Source organism: Eurosta solidaginis, chromosome 2 (assembly GCF_040869045.1).
Source record: "Eurosta solidaginis isolate ZX-2024a chromosome 2, ASM4086904v1, whole genome shotgun sequence".
NCBI lineage: Eukaryota > Metazoa > Arthropoda > Insecta > Diptera > Tephritidae > Eurosta > Eurosta solidaginis.
Window position 1 is genome coordinate 129,380,117 of NC_090320.1, and position 20,226 is coordinate 129,400,342.

Here is a 20,226-nt window from a genome sequence, read left to right on the forward strand (position 1 = left end):
AGTAATAAGTGATCCAATCATAGTTATGAATGTTCTTTTCATAATAATACAGCATGTGACCCTAACAGCTTTGAAATTGAAAAAGTGAATAGTTTCAAATACCTAGGAGTCACAATTGACTGTGATCTGGAATGAACAAAGCGCAACTCTAAGAAAATACTTACTTTCATCCAATCGTGTACTTTATCGTCTCAGAAAATACGTTTCAAACCATAAACTGACAACATTTTATTATGGTATATTTCATTCAAAATTAGAATATGGAATAAGTTGCTGGGGTGGTGCACACTCCAATAAAATCAATAAATTAACTGTACTGCAAAAATGTGCGGTAGGAAAAATTTTTAATTGTCCACGTCGAACTTACTCCTTTGAATTATTTAGAAGATCAAATATATTCCCAGTTCGGCATTTGTTCTTTTAAAAAGTTTTAAAAATTTTTTACATGAGAGGTGGCTATTTGCAAAATCCAACACGACGTATGTACAGCCTGCGTAGTAACCATAGCACACTTGTTTCTTTGCCAGTTTTTCGAACAACATTGTTTAGAAATTCCTATAATGTCTTATCCTGCAAACTTTTTAATTTCCTTCCAGAAAACATACGAGATATTAGATCCAGATCTGTGTTTCTCAAAAAAATAAAAATTTGGCTTCTTGAGTTTGATACCAACCAGGTAGAAATTTTGATGCACTACGTTGTATAATACAGCTACATATGTCTACTTTTCTATAAGCATTGTATAGTTTTGAATTTTCTTTTTTCTGTTTTCATATGAGGAATTCTGTCAACTTAGCTTTTATCTTTTTTCTTAAAGCTGTTTCATGAGCTTCATTTAATCAATTTATTTTTGAAATATTTTATTTTCATTTTAAATAAAATGTTTCATATAAATCTTGTATTTGTTTTGTTCACCCTTAACATTATTTATATAATTGAATTTGTCAAAACATGATGTGACATACAACACTATTTTTATTATATAAAACAAAGATGTCACTAACTATTCCATATAAGTAATAATACTGTAGATAAGTAAAGTTAAGCTATCGATATATGTCCATATACTTATGAGAATAATGAAATAAATAAATAAAAATAACAATAAAATTCATGCATATATCCGGAACACTTGCAAGCTGCGAACGTTCATTCGGCAAATTAAAACTGATTTTGATTGCGATCAACGATGGGGCAAGGTCGGCTTACATTATTAAGTGTGGAAAAAGAAAAAATTGAAATTATAAAGCAAAATTTGCCTATAGGTATTAGTTTTACTATTGTATTATAATCATATTATTATTAAATATGTATTTGAGTCTAGTTATCTATGTTATCTTCAGCCCATGATAAAAATATAGGAAGGTAAAACCATTATCTCTCCTCGGCGGCCATAATGGTGTTTTTTTTTATTTTTAAAAAAGTTTTAAAATCTCTCTCAAAAACTTTGTGGAATTCCAAACCAATGGAGACAAACAAAATTTTTAGGATGTTTGACTTTAACAAATGCCCGATAAAAAATAAAAATAAAATAGATCGAAAATTTGGTATGCATTTTGTAAAGATCGGTTATATAGCTTTTTTTTTAATTTGAACGATATAACCATGCATGGTCATCATTTGCTCATACCAGCATCCAGCGACTTCCATCATTACATATGTTGCAGGTCTTCGCAGCTGGACAATTCACCTAGCCAATTGGGGTATTAATTTATAGAGGCTGAATTATTCCGACACCTTACAGCTCATATATACATTTTCCTGTTTATATCGACAGAATTGCGCGGTGTAGTCTTTTACCCGTCCGTGCATGTATGATCCTTATTTTTGTTGTAAAAATCCCTCGCCTGGGTAAATAGGCTAGAACACTCAAGAAACTTTAAATAAAATCCTCTAACGGAGGTCCAAGGAATCAAGCAGTTTCAATATGGTTTTAACAAAAAGAAGTTGCTATTACAGATTTTCCTAGCCTTTCACAACCCAGGTGTAGTCACCCATCTCTTACTCCTAGAGTTACGACGTCTCCACCGTTGCACTTCAGAATTCTGCACTTAAACTATAATGGATTAAGTGGAAAGATCACGGAGATAGTCGATTTCATGAAGCGGCACAACATCCGCATCGCCGCGATTCAAGAGACTAAACTCACAGCAAGATCTGCTCTGCAGACCTGTTCTGGGTATAATGTCCTCAGAAAAGATCGTGAGAGCAGAAATGGAGGTTATCTTACACCACTCAGTGTAATATCATTTATTTGATCCCGACATCGGCCGCAGGGACAGTGTTTTAGAACGTCAAGGCTTATCTGTCCGGTCAGGCGATGCAAACCTAGAAATCATCAACATCTATATCCCCCCTGCCCCCTGTTGCCCCAGTGGATACCGCCCTAATATCAGCGTCTTACTCACTGGCAATAATCGCATTATTTTAGGCGAGTTCAATGCCCATCACGATCTATGGCATTCAAACTTGCAGTCAGACAGTAGGGGTGAGATGTTGGCGGATCAAATAGAAGAAACGACGTTCTGCACAATAAACGGAGATGCCCCCACACGTATGGTAGGAAGCTGTCACAGTTCGCCGGATATATCTATCGTGAGCGCAGGACTCGCAAACTGGTTCAACTGGCAGCCTTTAAAAAAGGAAAGTGGGACGAATACAAATCCTTTACAGATAACCGCTTTGCTGCCCTCCCAATCCCGACTGATGCTCGCCAAGGGGAGCGTGCTTTCCGCAAGGTCATTGAATCCGCCTCGGCTCGCTTCATTCTCGCCGGTAGAATTCCCGAAATTCGGCCTCACTTTCAGGCGGAGGCCGCAAATTTAGCGAGAGAACGTGACCTTATAAGACAGCTCGATCCCGGCGACCCCCAAATAAGGGATATAAACCAACGCATCAGATTGCCTGTGGATGAACACAAGCGGGCGAAATGGGAGGAGCACCTAAGCGGTTGTAACCTATCTGCCGGCGTAGGTAAACTTTGGTCCACCGTAAAGTCCCTATCGAATCCGTCTAAGCACAATGACAAAATTTCCATCGCCTTTGGCGATAAAGTGCTCTCAGATGCGCAAAAATGCGCGAGCGCTTTCTGTTGACAATATATAATGCATTCTACGGTCGACAAAGATAGACGGAGGGTCAACAGACACGCACATAAGCATAAATTCAGTGCGTCTCCGATTACCATCACCGCCAAAGAGGTTGAGGATGCCATCGGTCATGCTGAACCATCCAAAGCAGTGAGCCCAGACGGAATAGCCATGCCTATGCTTAAAAGCCTAGGGAAAGAGGGTTTCAAATATTTAGCGCATGTCTTCAACTTGTCTCTTTCCACCTTTGTCATTCCCGAAAAATGGAAAATGGCCAAGGTGGTCCCGCTACTAAAGCCTGGGAAACCAGCTAACATAGGAGAGTCATATCGCCCGATATCTCTCCTATCGCCAGTAGCTAAGACGCTTGAAGCCATTTTGCTCCCCTACTTCAAAGCAAATTTGCAGCTAGCCTGTCATCAGCATGGCTTTAGAGAACTCAATTGCACCACCACCGCGCTAAATGCCATTAGCACCCAGATAAATTGTGGTTTAAATCAGAAGCCCCACCATAGAACAGTACTCGTTGCGCTAGACCTATCAAAAGCTTTTGATACGGTCAACCATGGCACGTTACTGCAAGACTTGGAAGGGGCTACCCTTCCCCCATGTCTTAAAAGGTGGACCGCAAATTATCTGGGTGGTCGGCAGGCATCGGTACAAATCAGAAACGAAACATCAAAGCCAAGAAGAATTAAACAAGGGGTGCCACAGGGTGGTGTCCTATCCCCACTTTTGTTTAATTTCTACATATCAAAACTACCTTCCCCACCGGTTTTTCGCCTCGCGAAACCTAGCATTATTACCGACCAAATCTTCCGCGATCTTATTTACAACATGGACGTCCCAAATGTCGACCATTTTGAACATCCACATCGATGGCACTACGCTACCGACTGTCCTACACCCCAAAATCCTGGGTGTGACGTTTGATCAGGATCTACATTTTGGTGAGCATGCAGCCGCAATTGTACCGAAAATCCAGAGCCGTAATAAAATCCTCAAATTTCTTGCTGGCAGTACTTGGGGAAAAGACAAGGAAACGCTCATTACCACTTACAAAGCAATTGGCTAGCCGATTGCTTGCTACGCGTCCCCTATATGGTCGCCAAGCCTAAAAACTACTCACTGGAAGAAGCTACAGGCCTGCCAAAATACTGCTCTCCGAACCGCCACGGGTTGACTTATGTCCCCAGAGGCGAGGCGAGAATGCTCCCAATCAGGGACAGAAATGAGATACTAACCAAACAGTTCCTATTGAATACCCAGAAACTTGGGCATCCCAACAGACATCTGATTGATGAACCAGCACCGCCTAGGGGCTTAAGGAGTCATCTCCGTAAGCATTTTGAGGAAATACGGCACCTGAGAACCCAGCCGTATGAAGTGAAAAAACACAAGCAGGTCCTTGGTGAACTCCATAAACAGGCGTCGGACCTTTATGCCGGGAATTGCCCGGTGTATCCAGTACTCAAAGAACAATACCCAAAATTCGCAGAAGAGGAACGCACAATCCCTAGGGAAACGCGAGTCATTTTGTACTACCGACCGTTTTGTTGTAACTATAGTTGTTAGAAGATCGGATTTACAGTCCAATAAATTAGAAAAACGCCTGTTTTATTTTATATGGTGCCGACGTTTCGACCTTTTATTGTGATCTTCTTCAGGGCCTAGTGACAAAATTGTGAAATTAAAATATTACTTATAAAGCCTTGCCAAAGGTTAATTCTATTACATGTACATATATAATTTTTCACTCTAGCTCAACTTCGATCTGGATACTGTAACGGGTTAAGCTCTTACCTATTCGGAATCAACCCCGACATACAAAACATATGTCCTGCTTGTAACGTGTCCCCACATGACACCAACCATCTCTTCATTTGTATTATTTAACCAACGCCTCTAACAACCCTCTCATTATGGTCCACCCCTGTTGAAACAGCAAGTTTCCTTGGACTCCCGTTAGGGGATATTGATGACAATTTGTGATAGGTCGCACCTATTGCATGGGGCGAAGCACTGCTACAACAACAACAACATTCCTCGGTGCTCAGATTCTTAAGAAGATATTCCGTGGCAGTTCTAAGTGGGAAATTCGGCAGCCCTGCAACTTTCTCCGTTGCAGCGATTTGAAAATTTCGATGCATCTTTGTGTATTGTAGGCAACTTAGGATGCATATTTATTGAAGCAGAGACTGTGTTCGAACGTCACGGCCAAAAGTTGTTGGGGTTCCACAGTATCCCTTCGTTGTTGCCATTCAGCAACGAGGGCAATGTTTTCTTTATTTCAGGACGAGGGTGGAAGAGTTATAATGACTTTCCCACCAAAATGATAACACTGCAACAATTAAGAATTCGGGGTTCTCATAAAAAATTTTGAGCTTAACGTAAAAATATATAATATAATAAAATAAAAATGTACTGTTTGTTCATGTAAATTTTTTTGTAATGACAACAAAATGAAAATAAAAAAATATTTTCCCCGGGCGCAAGAAAACCTCACTACGCCACTGCTTCCAAAATCACCACATGGATCAATCATTTATATCTGTTTTAGGTACAGGATGAAGAGGTTATTCTTCTGAAGAATTTGAAGGCCGACAAATGCCTGTTTTAACTAAGAAATCAAACTCCGCTTTTGCAACTTTGTATTTTACCGGATCTAAGCGCCTGGGATTATAAAATGAAAGACTACCTTCTGTTACAAGTCGATGTAACGGGTTTAGTATAATCTGGCTCTGCAATAAGTGACGGACACTCTTTTAATAATTTTGTAAATTTATTGTCAACCACAAATAATTTAGGTAATGGAATATCACAAAAATAGGAGACTGTATTAACTGAGATATTGGTTAAAGAATCTACTCTAAGCTGATGTTTAATGTATATAGGGAGACCAGAAAAATAAAGAAAAGAAAATCAGCGCCAACTATTGGCATGGCTATATCCGCAATTAAAAAAGTAAACCTTAGTTTACGTTTAAAAGCCTTTTCCCGTAAGTGGCAATTGTTGAGCCATTAGCTGCAGCTCATACGTTTCGTATGAGGAAATTTAGACGCGGGTAATACCGAAATTTCTGCTCCACTATCAATCAAAAATTTTGTTTGTTTTCTCTATCGAAAATAAATAAGCGACGTGTCGAATATTCTAAATTTCCGTTGTTCGTCGCTGCAACAACGGAAAATTTAATTTGTTGAATCTATGTTTTTGTTATAGGAACAAGGCTGTTCACACTTTCTGGCATTACCTCCAAATTTGTGGTGGAATCTACATAACCAATTTTGATTATTTCGTGAATTCGATCTATTCCTAAATGTATTTCTAAATTTGTTTTTCGAACTTAACCGCGATCTAGGTTGATTTCTATAAATTTGCCTTTTTCTGGAAATACTCACAAATCAAAGAGGTCGTTTTAGCTAAGTTTTCCACAACAGAATTTTGTGCTTCATTCTTCTTTATTACTTCCCAAATATTATCTCCTAATTTTGTTAATTCGGTAATATTACTAGAACTCGAACTAGCCAATATCACACTCAAATTTATAGGAAGTTTACACATCCAATTTTTTTAAAAATACGAACGGTAAAAGTCTGAGGGATTACGATCACCCATCTCAAATTGGCTTAAAATTTTATCAAGTTTCGAATTGTTGTTCGAAGATAGTTGTTTCGAATTTTCGCTAAGTGAGTGTCTTTCTATCAACACTTTTTTAAGTTCGGTAAACTTTTTATAAATGGAAGATGTTGGATAAAATCCAAAACAGTCATTATCACTTCCTGTGAAGGTGCTGTAATGATGTGTTCGTATTTAGTGTTTTCGTGTGTAATGCTTTTAGAACTAAATTGTGTTTCGGCATGAATAAACCATACCTTCGGACAACTAGTCCAAAATTGTGGAAGTTTCACTGAAACTGTCGAAATTTCATTTTGATTTACGTTTTCATATATATTTGTTATTTGTTGTTGAAAAGTGTTATTTGCTAAATCTATCAAAGAGTCGTTTAAATTATTAGTAGATGCTTGTGTGTTATGTTTTAGTGAACGGAACATATTGGATTATATGAAAAAGAGAGTGCACGAACAAAACTGAAAAATAAACCAGTAATTATGTTATGAATATCGAAAATGTATTAAAAAGATTATTTAAAGATAGAGTTTACAACTACTAAATAAATTTAAAATATATCTAAATATATGTATACGTACATACATAAAAAAATGAATATGACTGATCACCAAAATAAAATTATTGTTGCACTGCAGGAAAATGATGTCTTTGTTAGTATGTTACTGTTAAAATGTTTGTTGCGAGTATTCTGCTTGCTGCTGCAACTGATGTTTATGCAATAGCTTTTGATGGTTTTGCTGCTCAATCAGCGAGGTCAAATGTGACAGCTATGTTTCTTCTGGTTTTAGAGGCGGTAATTGCAACACATTTTGCTCCTCTCACTCTGTTGGCCTTGTTGACGGGGTAGATGGAAATAATGAGGATAATAACTATTATAGACGCAGCTTAAAAGTGATTCCAACTGAATATATGGCACACGTTCATAAATTGTATACCAACGGGTCTGTGGATTCACCTTATAGAAATAACGGTTACGCTTAGGCAGCTGCACAACCGAATGACACTTTTCGGGAGTTTTTGTTGAACGCACTATAGCGCGATAGATTTGAGCTTGCAAGTTCGAATGACGAAAACCACGGCCACTTGGTGGTGTTGTTATTGCACCAATTGTACTACAGAAGTACGTCGATGATTATTTCGATTGTAGCTGGTTGAGTTGCAATATGTATTTTGTGCGTGGGATGCCGTTGCGATTTCAATTAACGTACCAAAACAGGGGGTTGACGCGCGTACCTAGATCTATCGACTGAGAGATTAAAGGAAGCGTGGCCGTGGTTTCATACAATTACTTTTATGCTAACAGTTGTGTGGGCGCTTGTTCTTATTTTTTTACGTTTGCACTTTTATAAATTTTAACAATTTTTTTTTTTGGCTGCACATTTACATGCTACTTCTGGATGATTGGCAGGATCGCCAATGTAGGATATGAACACACTTTTTATTTTTTTTAATAAATATTTAAATTTTATATTTTATAATATTTTAAAATATTAGACAACTCGCAAAAATAATTTCATCAATCAATATGAAAAATATTGAAAAAATATCAAAACAGAAAATTAAAATAAAATTATTGAATAAACTGATGAAATTACAAAGTTTATAAAGTGAAAGTAAAGTAAAATGTATAATGTATTAATTATTTGCAGATATGAATATTGGAAAATACCCCATTAAATTGCAGTGGTGTAGTATTTTTCATAAAAATATGAGATGGTATTGAAATTCGAGGTGAAAATGGCAAAAAGCGGGTAGCGTTGGTTGGCAGGGTACATGCTACAATATAAAATAGCAATAAAATAAAATAGTATTTCAATACTGGGAGCGAAAACAGTTATTAAAACTTTACTAGTTTGGGAACTAGTATCAGGCAGAGGAGCGCATACTAGTTAGCTATTAGATATATAGTTATGCAGAAAATATTGATGCAAAATTATGCGCAACCGGAAATTGTGACCTTCTAGGAAAACTCAACCTAGGACAAAGTGTACAAGAATCTTCTAAATGTTTTGGTTACTCGAAAAAAGGCATTTGACTCTTAAGCTAATCAAATATAAAGGGCGATAATTCATCCTTCAAGAAGCTTGACCCCGAAGTGTAACCATGCGTACTTGGAATTTTAGGCTACGTTAAATTTCACCTGTTTTGTACTAGTTCGTTAACTATTATTTATTTGGAAAATTATCGATAACAGTAAGTGACACTCAGTATCAATATTTTTTTTACGTTTTTATTTTCCGTAGATTTTGGAGTTTTTGAGTCACGACAACAACGTCCAAATTCTATTGACCTGCGAAGTATTTGTAATTCCGATCTCACAATTGATGGGTGTCGCAGTCCTAATACAGAAATTACAACACCGCATAATGCACCTGTTAGTACTCACGTTGCTGATTTTCATTCCTCTACCACTCGGAAAAATGATAATGGTATTTTTCAAATGCATTCTACACAGAGCATTAAGGAAAACATACAAAGCTTTTACGAAGGTGAATTGTATAAAGAAGACCCTCAATCTTATGAAGAGGCAGGAGCTTTGCCCACTGAAGGAAACTGTACACTAGGACTAACTTCGCGAATGAAACTTCGCCCTTCGCAACCTCCACCAGCTCCACCTTCTACTGGAAGTAAAAATGGTACTCCCGTGTCCTCTAGTGCAAACACCCCAACACGTGGACGAAATTTGGCTAACAATCGCGATATATTGCCCCCACCACCACCTGTGCCTGAAGGGTTGTGGAATACATCATCTTCACCATGTACATTCACTGCAATGAATCGAAACACTCCAACAGGCATTCCTCTTCAATTATCTAATAACTCAGTTGTTCATTTGGAAAACAGTTTCGCAAATATAAACGCCGCTAACGGTTCCCAAAAGTCGAATTACAACAATTTGTCATCATCAGTAGAGGAAGAACAGGTTCGTACCAATATACATATGTATATAAGAAGCTGTCTGTTAAAAAAAAATCATTGCTTTGTCGAAATGAATAAGATGCATTTTGGTCTAAAAATGGGCTGTGCATTATTTCACACAAATTATATAACTCTATTAGAACTGCCACGTTGCATGTGTAGATTTTGAAAATAATATTCGTTCAAGGTTACGCGAGTAGTACAGAAAAGTGAACGGAAAGTTGATTACTTTAATGTAGCAATTTCAAAAAAAGAATATAACAAAAGCTCGTTCTGAATATTGAATGACATATTTGGTTTTAAACGCTCGACAAATTTTGTTTAAGGGGTTGATAAGCGCCAAGCTGTATACACTCTAAAACTTCTGTATGAAATTAAGATTAAAATTTGGGTAAATTCCTGTTGAAATAATTTTTTGGTGTAAAAATTCATGTTGAAAATAAAAAAATGGATGATATTACTATAAAAAAACATGTAATATTTTGATTTACACCCGAAAAATACGTAGTTTTACGCAAGAAGTTTACAAAAGTATAAATGCTTTGTAATTTCAAACAACGTGTAGATTTCGGTCACTTATTATCGTATTTTGCTTCAGGTAACTGCAAATTTTCATTTTCTGTGAAACCGTCGCGTTTGTCGTCTCGTGGTGGAAAAAAGTAAATAAGCTTTAAAATATAGTTATAAAAAGTTGAATAAGCTATGAAATATATGTAAACATAAATAAGTTATAAGCTTTACAGTATATGTACATACATAAATATAAATAAGTGAATAAGCTTTACAAATATATTGTAAATGTTTATGTGTAAAGACGCCGTGGTTGAAGATGTCACCACTGTGTACCACAAATTCAATTGTTCGATAGCTTTTTGTGACTTTTTCGCTACAAGCATAGATGAAAAAGTTGTGCCCGGTTTTTCAGTGCGAGTTTTAACTTCAGTTAAAGATAATATAAAATGTTGCTTATCATCTCAGCTTAAGCGGCCAAAGTGGCAGGGTTAAACTCTAGTCAACTTTAACTGTAGTTTAAACTCACACTGAAAAAACAGGCATTAGTGTTTAAAATCGCGATCTTAGGGTGTAAATATAAGAAATGGCATATAGTGTCTAAAGTATTACACATTTTTTGTGTACAATTCAACAAGAGATTTGTAAAAAAGAAAGAGGTGTAATATTACACATTAATAGTGGTTAAAGTGTTGCCTACAATTTTGGTAGTAACTTTACGATTTTCGCTTTAGAGTGTAGCTTCATATTTGCATGATTCCAATTGTTAGCATCACTTATGTACTTAAGGGGAATCTTGTTCATATATGAGTGTATCATACAAATATTTAGCAGGCGAGCTCTGCCAAACCGATGTTTCTCATGGAACTAAGTGGTGGGGCGGGACGGCCTAGAAGGTTTAAGTGGTCTTATTAAATCGTTCGCAAGATGGTCGGGCTACGGGAACGAACCGGATCCATATACGACAAAGGACAAGTCCCTACACTATAACACCTGTGGTCGCAAGCATGCTTACGCAACAATGTATCTAACAGGGCAATAATTTGGTTATAGCCAGGTTCCGATCGATTTACTGTTAGTTATCATGCATGGGTATTAGACTGCGTCGAAAAAAAAAGTTGCTAATGTCCGCCCTTAAATTTGAAGATTATGTTGAGAGGGGTTCGGAAAATTTGTTTTTCATTTTTTTTCATTTTTTTTGATCCTTCGAAATACAGCCAAAAAGGTTTTTTCGTTGTAACTTAGTTATTTGACGTCCGATTTTTAAAATTGATATGTCATTATTTTGGCCTAGGGAAACTTCACATTTCCGTTTAAGGTCCTTTTAAGCTATGAAGTCGTTTTCACATGATTAGGTCACCTAACAAAATTTTACCCCCCCTCATGTATGTTTTTTCCTTACAAAACGAAAGTACTTAAAAATTAAAGAAAATGTTGCTTTGAAACCATATTACTAAAATAATAAACAAAGAAGTTATAGCACTTTCAATATTTATTGCAAGTATTATTTTACCTGATCCGTATTATACTTAGACCTGAAACTCATGATATTTTTGGAGGAAAAATTGCAGGGTTTGCTTTGAAAAGTTAATAAAGATATGCCAAATATCATGAATAGGGGAAGTCGAAAGTAACTAAGTGAGTAAAACCTGTTGTTTCGTATTTATAATAATAACACTATGCGACAAAATCGACTTTTTTTCTGGGTATTGGACAAACCCACTTTTTCGTAGAGATTGAGGCTTAAATTAACAAAGCACTATCTCCGTTTTTCGAACTTAGCCTAAGTTCGGAAAACGGAGATAGTACTTTGTTAACTTAAGCCTCAATCTCTACGAAAAAGTGGGTTTGTCCAATACCCAGAAAAAAAGTTAATTTTGTAGCATAGTGTTATTATTGTAACGAATTTACTTGCAAATCCTCTTATTTGCCCTTTTGCTAAGTTCGTATCACTAAACTGTTGAATAAATAACTCCAATATTATTCAATATGGCCTTTATTAAAGTACTTCACAATAACACTTATACCTTGCAACTAGCTGGCTTAATAACCAAACTGATAGCTTAAATGAAACTGACTTTCAAAATAATACTGCTATGGCTCGCTAGCTAGCGTCTTAATCGAAACTGCTTGATAGCTCAAATCAAACTGAATTCTAGCGCCTCTACATTTGCTGCCTTTTATACTCTCTGATTTCAACGTTCGCATCTTCTGGGCGCTTCCAGAATCTACTAGTTGCCATCAGCTCCCAAACTTCTCAGCTGTAACTACAATTGCACGATTTTATAGCTTCTCTCATTGCATACTTTCAGGAGTATCTCAGATAGATGCATGTGTTTGTGCATTGACTCTCCGCTGCTCGTATACGTACATGGTACATATGTGTAGACGCAATTATTGTTTCGTTTATGTAGATACATACATAATGATTGAATTATTGATGTGACTTCACGGCACTGCTTAGCATCGGCCTAGAGATAGCAGCACCCCCTAGTTTTGCTAATATTCGTAACATTATTATAAATACGAAACAACAGGTTTGACTCACTTATTTACTTTGACTTCCCCTATTCATGATATTTGGCATATCTTTATTAACTTTTCAATGCAAACCTTGCAATTTTTCCTCCAAAAATATCATGAGTTTCAGGTCTGAGTATAATACGGATCAGGTAAAATAACAGTTGCAATAAATATTGAAAGTGCTATAACTTCTTTGTTTATTATTTTAGTAATATGGTTTCAAAGCAACATTTTCTTGAATTTTTAAGTACTTTCGTTTGGTAAGGAAAAAAACATACTGTTACGAATATTAGCAAAACTAAGGGGTGCTGCTATCTCTAAGTCGATGCTAAGCAATGACGCGAATTCACATCAATAATAATGCAATCATTATGTATCTACATAAACGAAACAATAATTGCGTCTACACATATGTACCATGTACGCATACGAGCAGCGGAGAGTCAATGCACAAACACATGCATATATCTGAGATACTCCTGAAGGTATGCAATGAGAAATGCTATAAAATTGTGCAATTGTAGTTACAGCTGAGAAGTTTGAGAGCTAATGGCAACTAGTAGATTCTGGAAGCGCCTAGAAGATGCGAACGTTGAAATCCGAGAGTATAAAAGGCTGCAATTGTAGAGGCGCTGGAATTCAGTTTGATTTGAGTTGTCAAGCAGTTTCGACTAAGACGCTATCTAGCGAGCAAGAGCAGTATTATTTTGAATAGAAGAGTTTCATTTGAGCTATCAATCTGTTTGGTTATTAAGCAAGCTATTCGTTGCACAGTTTGAGTGTTATTGTGAAGTACTTTAATAAAGGCCATTTTGCATTATTAAATATTATTCAACAGTTTAGTGATCGGACTCAGCAGAAGATTGCAAATAAGGGGAATTGCAAGTAAATTCGTTACAATACATTAGGAGGGGTAAAATTTTGTTAGCTGACCTAATCATGTGAAAACGACTTCATAGCTTAAAAGGACATTAAACGAAAAAGTGAAGCTTCCCAAGGCCAAACTAATGACATATCAATTTTAAAAATCGGACGTCAAATAACTAAGTTACAACGAAATAACCTTTTTGGCTGTATTTCGAAGGATCAAAAAAAATTTTCCGAAACTCTCTCAATATAATCTTCAAATTTAGGTGCGGACATTAGCAACTTTTTTTTTGTATGGGGACCAACCCAGTCTAATGGGTATGTTAACGTTTTCCACACATCGTTTAATGCTAATGTAGTGTAATGTAACATGTATAGGTAGGATTTTAGAATAGAATATTGCCAACTGTTTCGCTCACAAAGGCTACACCACCATAAGATAGAATTGTGAACAAAAAGTGCCGGTGGCCCATTTGGGAAAATTAGCCAAACCGCGGATAAAATCGAGTGTTGTGCGAAAAAATTATACACTCTTGTCAGGTTGTCACGTATAACAGCAGCCTTATAAACAAATAATAATGTCACCCTGTTTCCAGATTGGTGCGACACTGTTGTCTATTGTGAACAACAGCTGTCGAAACAATCTGGAAACAGAGCAATTCGGCTCGGCAAAAAGGACCTGCCATTATTATAATTTGGGACGAAGAAGAAAACCCACGAACTAAGTGCGTGCAAATGGAACTTCACATGACGACCGTGAGGCAGCTTGCCAAATCGGATACACGATGGAGCACCAGGCCACCAACAAAAGGCCACTAATTGGGCATGTCACCAATATGTGGAAAGATTCAATTTTTACTAAAACAAAATGCAAAAAACTACAAAGATTTAAAATACAAAAACAAAAAAAAAAAAAAATAAAAAACAAAAATCTACAAAAATATATAAAAGACAAACACCTACAAAGAAATATAAAAAACATAAAAATCTACAAAAACAATGTTCAACACTACAAAAATTTCATAAAAAGAAACTGTACCACGTCGTAACGGGATAAGGCAAATTACGCCACCCCAAAACACAAACGAAGGCATCATAAGTAGCGGCACAGCGAAAAAATAGCAGCGGTAGCTGAACTAATAAAAAATTAGCAGCAGCGAAGTGATGACGGCAGCAGCAGAACTGCAGCAGCGGCGACAGCATATAGTGAGGCGTAGTCTGGAGTATGTATGTATGTATGAAATGTAATATGTAGTTGCTTTTGAACTCTGTACATATAATTTTTTCTTATAAATACTTTTCGCAAAACACTTAAAATTCCTTTTAAATTCGATCAATCGCGAATCTAATTGCAAAATTTCTTGTTTCTCCAATTTTGCCAATTTTTATTGTACATATTTCCATAAATAATAGATTTATTTTTCATACTTAAAGGATTCTTATACGATATGTTTTGGCATATGTACATATGACATTTTAGTTTCTAACATAGCTTGAAATATAATCAGCTTAAATAAAATTTATATATGTATAACTCGCAAATTTATTTGTCAACCAAAGTAGTTACTAACATTCTCAAACACATAATGATTGAAATGAAATTGATACACATACATTTTGAATTTTGAATTTTTTTGCGTCAATTAAAATTATCTACTAAAATTTACATACAAAAAAAAAAAAAAAAAAAAATTGGGGATACAAACCGAAAAAGTGAATTTGGTGATACATATGTATATATTTTCTTTATAAAACATACAAAATACAACGTAATATACAGTCTATATTTGCAAGCAATAAATTCTTATATAATGTGTGTGTATATGCATATAATACATAAATTATGGCTAAAAGCGAGTATATTGCATTTTTAAAACGACTTATGCATATACACAGATACATTGTGTAAAAATTTAATACATTAAAAATTAAACTAATACATTTAATACTTTTAAATTACTTTAAAAATTTAATACTTTGAAAACTTTATTAAAACAAAAAAAAAACTTTTTTGTTGTGGAGCGCTGCGGCCGTTACGTTAAATAATGAAAATTTTCTAAATTTTTACAATTGCATACTAAACATTTTGCTGTGGAACGGTGCATCCGCACAAGCATACATACATATGTATGTACATATGTAAATCACAAAATCCTGAAAACTAGCTTCCTCTTGATTTTGCATTCATAAATGCTTCTTAAATTGTCTAAATTTGTATTACAATTCGGCAACATGGCATTTTGCAATTCGGCAACATGGCATTTGATAAAATCGTCGAAAGAAAATTTTTGTGATTTTATAAAATCCAACTTCGATGCATATTGTGGGCTTTCATTATGACGGGCATCACTACTTTCATAACTCGGCACTTTTTCCTATGAAATAATACCCAACTATTTATATGACTTTATCAAAGTAGTAATATTGAAGAGACAAGTGAAAATAAACATTCACAGATATTGCCCAGTAACATATTAACAATATAATCTTAAAATTTCCATGCATTGTTCATATAAATGTTTGCAAAAAATTTTGCAATATGCCGAATTGCCGAGTTGACACAGCTTATGACAATTTTTATTTGCTATTTGAAAACCCTCATCATATTCTGCCGAAAAATTGTTCGCGCAGTCGGGCTGCCAACTTTTCAGCAGATGTGTTGCAGTTACTACATAAAAGTCGAGTTTTTCCCGTTTCTGGTCGAATTCGCACTGTGACGTCATATTTTATATGCTGACTTGTACAAAGTAATAATTTTACACTATTTTCATAGATTGGTTCCTTCGGCAAAGTTTCTTATTTTGATCCCTAGAATACGATTTTCATAGAGCAATGAGCGATTTTTAAATCGACCCGCCCTAATATATATATCTTCTTCAAAACGTAGGAAGCGGCAAGTTGTTTCATTATTCTTAAGACGCTGCTACAGCATCAAAGCGAGAAGGGTTTATGTATATCTACCTTTACTTTGGAATATTATTGAATATGTACATATGTATGTACATTTGTACTTTGCTTCATATTTTCATACATATCCAATGATACACTGCTCAACAGCTGATCGACAGGCACATGCTTCTTGTGTATATGGGCATATACATATTTAAGGGTGGAATTGATGCTGGTCAAGTGCATTTATCCTTCGACTTGGCTGATCAAACCTACCTTTGAGAAATACTTACCACCCCAACCCTCCCACCCATAGTTCAGATAAAAACCCAATAAATCTTTAATTTCATTGAGAGTTGGGCATATGCGTTTGCCGTCGGCAAAACGTTGTTGTTATAAATACATTTTTACCAACAACCCCTAATATATTCCAATTCAAGCAATTGCCACAATGTGGCTCTTTGCTATGTGCCCATATATTTATAACTAATTCCTAATATGTATGTACAGATTTTAATTTTATTCAAACATAAAAGCTTTAAATATACATAAATTCCTAGTGTTCATATGCCGTCGGCAAAACAATACTTATATGCATTTTTACATTTGCATACATTTTTGTACTTTTTAATTTATTAATAAAAAGGGATGAGATAATTCATAAATGTATGAATAATTTACATATCTTTCATGGAAGTTATAAATTTGGGCATATTATCTGGTGTTTGTTTGCAATTTGCTGCAACTTCGCAAAAACTCAAAATCTGCAAAGAGCTCAAATAAATATGCGACACTCATTTCATTTTGGCATATTTCACAAATTCATAATAATAAATAGCAAAAATAGGTACGAATATAAATGGGCAAGTAATGGCCGACTATGTACTAACTTCCTCAGATTACGTTGGTTGGCGCTGCGGCTCTGTAAGCGCGCCGCTGGTCGTTCAATTGCACGCTGCCTGGTTCTTCCACGTCGATCATCACGCCTATGGCGTGTGGGTGGTGGTGTCGGACGTCGATTGCGTGTTGCTGTTGCAATATTAGGCCGATGCAACAGCGTGTGATGAGCTCTGCCACAGTGGCGGCAACTGCCGGTGGAAGTGCACGTCCCTGTGGTGTGAGATGTGGCTAAGCAGTTTATGCAGTAGCGATGGACGCGTGCAGACTCATATCGCTCTGCTGGAGTCATGGCCAAAAACGCATGGCAATGGCGCAAAGAGTGGGGGCGACAACACAGCCTGCATTTTCCGCGCTCCTTTATGCGCTCTGTGGAGAAATTTGAGAGAAAAGAGAAAAAAAAGAAAACGAAAACAGAGGAATTAGCTGTGATATTAAAAGAGAAGGGTGGCAAGGGGATTTGGAGGGATAGGGCACAGGACGTGTGTGAGAGGGGGGCTATGCCATGGGTAATAAACATATTTTTGTAATGTTGCGCCTAATTGTGCCGTTCTGGGTGTGAATGTCGACGACGCGACCATTCTCGTCAGGGCCTACGTGTAGGTTTGAAATTCGACCTAGTCGCCATTCGTTGGGAGGCAGAAGGTCGTCTTTGATGACGACTAGGTCACCTACCTTGACGTTGGGTTCTCGTGCCTTCCATTTTTGACGCTTATGCAATTCCTTTAAATATTCATTTTTCCAGCGATTGCTGAATTGATGGTGAAGGACTTTCAGTTTTTGCCATCGGTGGAGGAGGCTAAGATTGTCGGGATTGGGTTCTGGGAGAGATAGCAGGGGGGCTCCCCGCAAAAAGTGGCCTGGGGTCAAGACGAGTAAATCATGGGGGTCTTCGGACATTGGAGAGAGCGGTCTAGAATTGAGGACCGCTTCAATGCGAACTAGAAGTGTCGAGAACTCTTCAAACGAGAATTTATGGTTTCCGGCAACTTTGTGGAAGTGTATTTTGAAGCTCTTCACTGCTGCTTCCCAGAGACCACCCATGTGAGGAGCGTAAGGGGGGATGAACTGCCAAGAGAGGCCATGCAGAGCGTATTTGTCGGCTATGTCCGAGGCGGCTTCACTTAGAAAAGACGATAGTTCTTTCTGAATTGCTCGTTGAGCCCCGACGAACGTTTTTCCATTATCTGACATCATCTTATGAGGCAGGCCGCGGCGACCGGCAAAGCGAGCAAAAGCGGCTCTAAATGCTTCCGTGGTTAGATCCGAACAAGCTTCTAGGTGAATAGCCTTGGTAGAGAAGCAGACAAACACACAGACGTAAGCCTTTGTGTGGGAGGCTCGACGTAGTGGGGATGTTTTGACGAGAAACGGGCCGGCAAAATCGACACCGGTTGTGTGAAAGGGTAAGGTATATGTCGTCCTTTCCGCTGGTAGAGCAGCCATTATCTGCGACTTCATCTTTTGCTTGTACACCGTACATGGTTTGCAATTAGAAATACAGGATTTTATTTTGAGCTTTAATCTAGGGATGTAGTATTCTTGTTGTACCATTCGGACCATGAGTTGTTTTTCTGCATGGAGAAGCGTTGAGTGTAAGAAATTGAGAAACAGTATGCAGAACCTGGAAGTTTCCGGAATTATTATAGGGTAACGCTCGTTGTCGCTCATAGGGGCCTTACTGAGCCGCCCATTCACGCGTAGGAGGCCCTTGGCGTCGAGCATAGGATTCAGGGATAAGAGAGAGGGGGATTGGGAGTCCTTTTGCCTTATGAATGAAGCGGTAGACGAATGACATTACGCGCAGCGCACGAGCATAGGAGGAGAAGCGTTCCAGCAAATCGATGCTTTCAGTGGTGTGAAGAGTGACGATTGGTTTCTGTTCTAGGGGGGGTGTCGGCTTAGGCGTGGTGTTTGGCCAGAACTGAGAGGGTTTGGCTAACCATTCGGGTCCGTTCCACCATAGTGGGCAGTCGACTAAGTCTTGGGGCCGAAATCCTCGAGTTCCTAGATCAGCTGGGTTGTCCTTGCTGGCTACATGCTTCCAAGTCGCGTTGTTTACATTTTTGATGACCTGAGAGGTGCGGTTTGCAACGTAGGTTTTCCACATATGGGGTGGCTTTTCTAGCCATGCTAACACTATCGAAGAATTCGTCCATAATGTTAGTTCGTGAGGTGGTAGTTTTAGCTGAAGTCGAACTTGTTTTATTAATTTAGAGAGAAGAACTGCTCCGCAAAGTTCCAGTCGAGGTAGACTGACCGTTTGTAAGGGAGCGACTTTACTTTTCGCCACAAGCAGGTGACAAGCGTATACGTTTGGAGATTGCTGTGTTCTTATGTATACACAGGCGCAGAAAGCTTTTTCAGAGGCGTCTGAGAAACCGTGTAATTGAGTGGGTATGTCGGGGGAGAGTTGAACCCAACGGGGAATTTTTATGTCGCTTATTGCCGTGAGGTTTTCGTGAAAAACCGTCCATTTTTGAAGAGCGCCGGCTTTTACTTCTTCATCCCAGTCAGTTCCCTCCATCCATAGTTGCTGCAGTAGGATTTTTGCTGTGATCATAATTGGCGATAGCCATCCTGCCGGGTCGAAAAGTTTCGCTACCGCCGACAGAATTTGCCTTTTCGTTCGCGAATTATTCGACGGACTGGGGTCGTAGGAGTACGTGAAGGAATCTGTAAGGGCATTCCATCTTATTCCAAGCGTTTTGGTGGAGCTGGAGTCCTGGAATTTGAGGAAATCTATGTCCAAGAGATCTGAGTGGGATATGCCTTCGAGTAGTTTTGGGTGATTGGCCGTTATTTTTCTGAGAGGGAATCCTCCCGATTTGAGCGCTTCGATGACTTGGGTCATGGAGTCAGTGTGGACTGTATTTCATATCCGCCGGTGAGTATGTCATCT

The 20,226-nt window shown here is 37.5% G+C and overlaps 1 protein-coding gene across 5 annotated transcripts in view; it reads left to right on the forward strand.

The window, feature by feature from the left end:
- The window catches only part of SCAR (wiskott-Aldrich syndrome protein family member 3 SCAR), a 429,470-nt gene that overhangs the window by 307,430 nt on the left and 101,814 nt on the right, over positions 1 to 20,226 (forward strand). For all 5 annotated transcript variants that reach the window (XM_067766214.1, XM_067766213.1, XM_067766212.1 and 2 more), the window contains one exon: positions 8,963 to 9,642. In XM_067766214.1, coding sequence (XP_067622315.1) covers positions 8,963 to 9,642 — 680 coding nt within the window. The remainder of the gene's footprint in view (positions 1 to 8,962; positions 9,643 to 20,226) is intronic.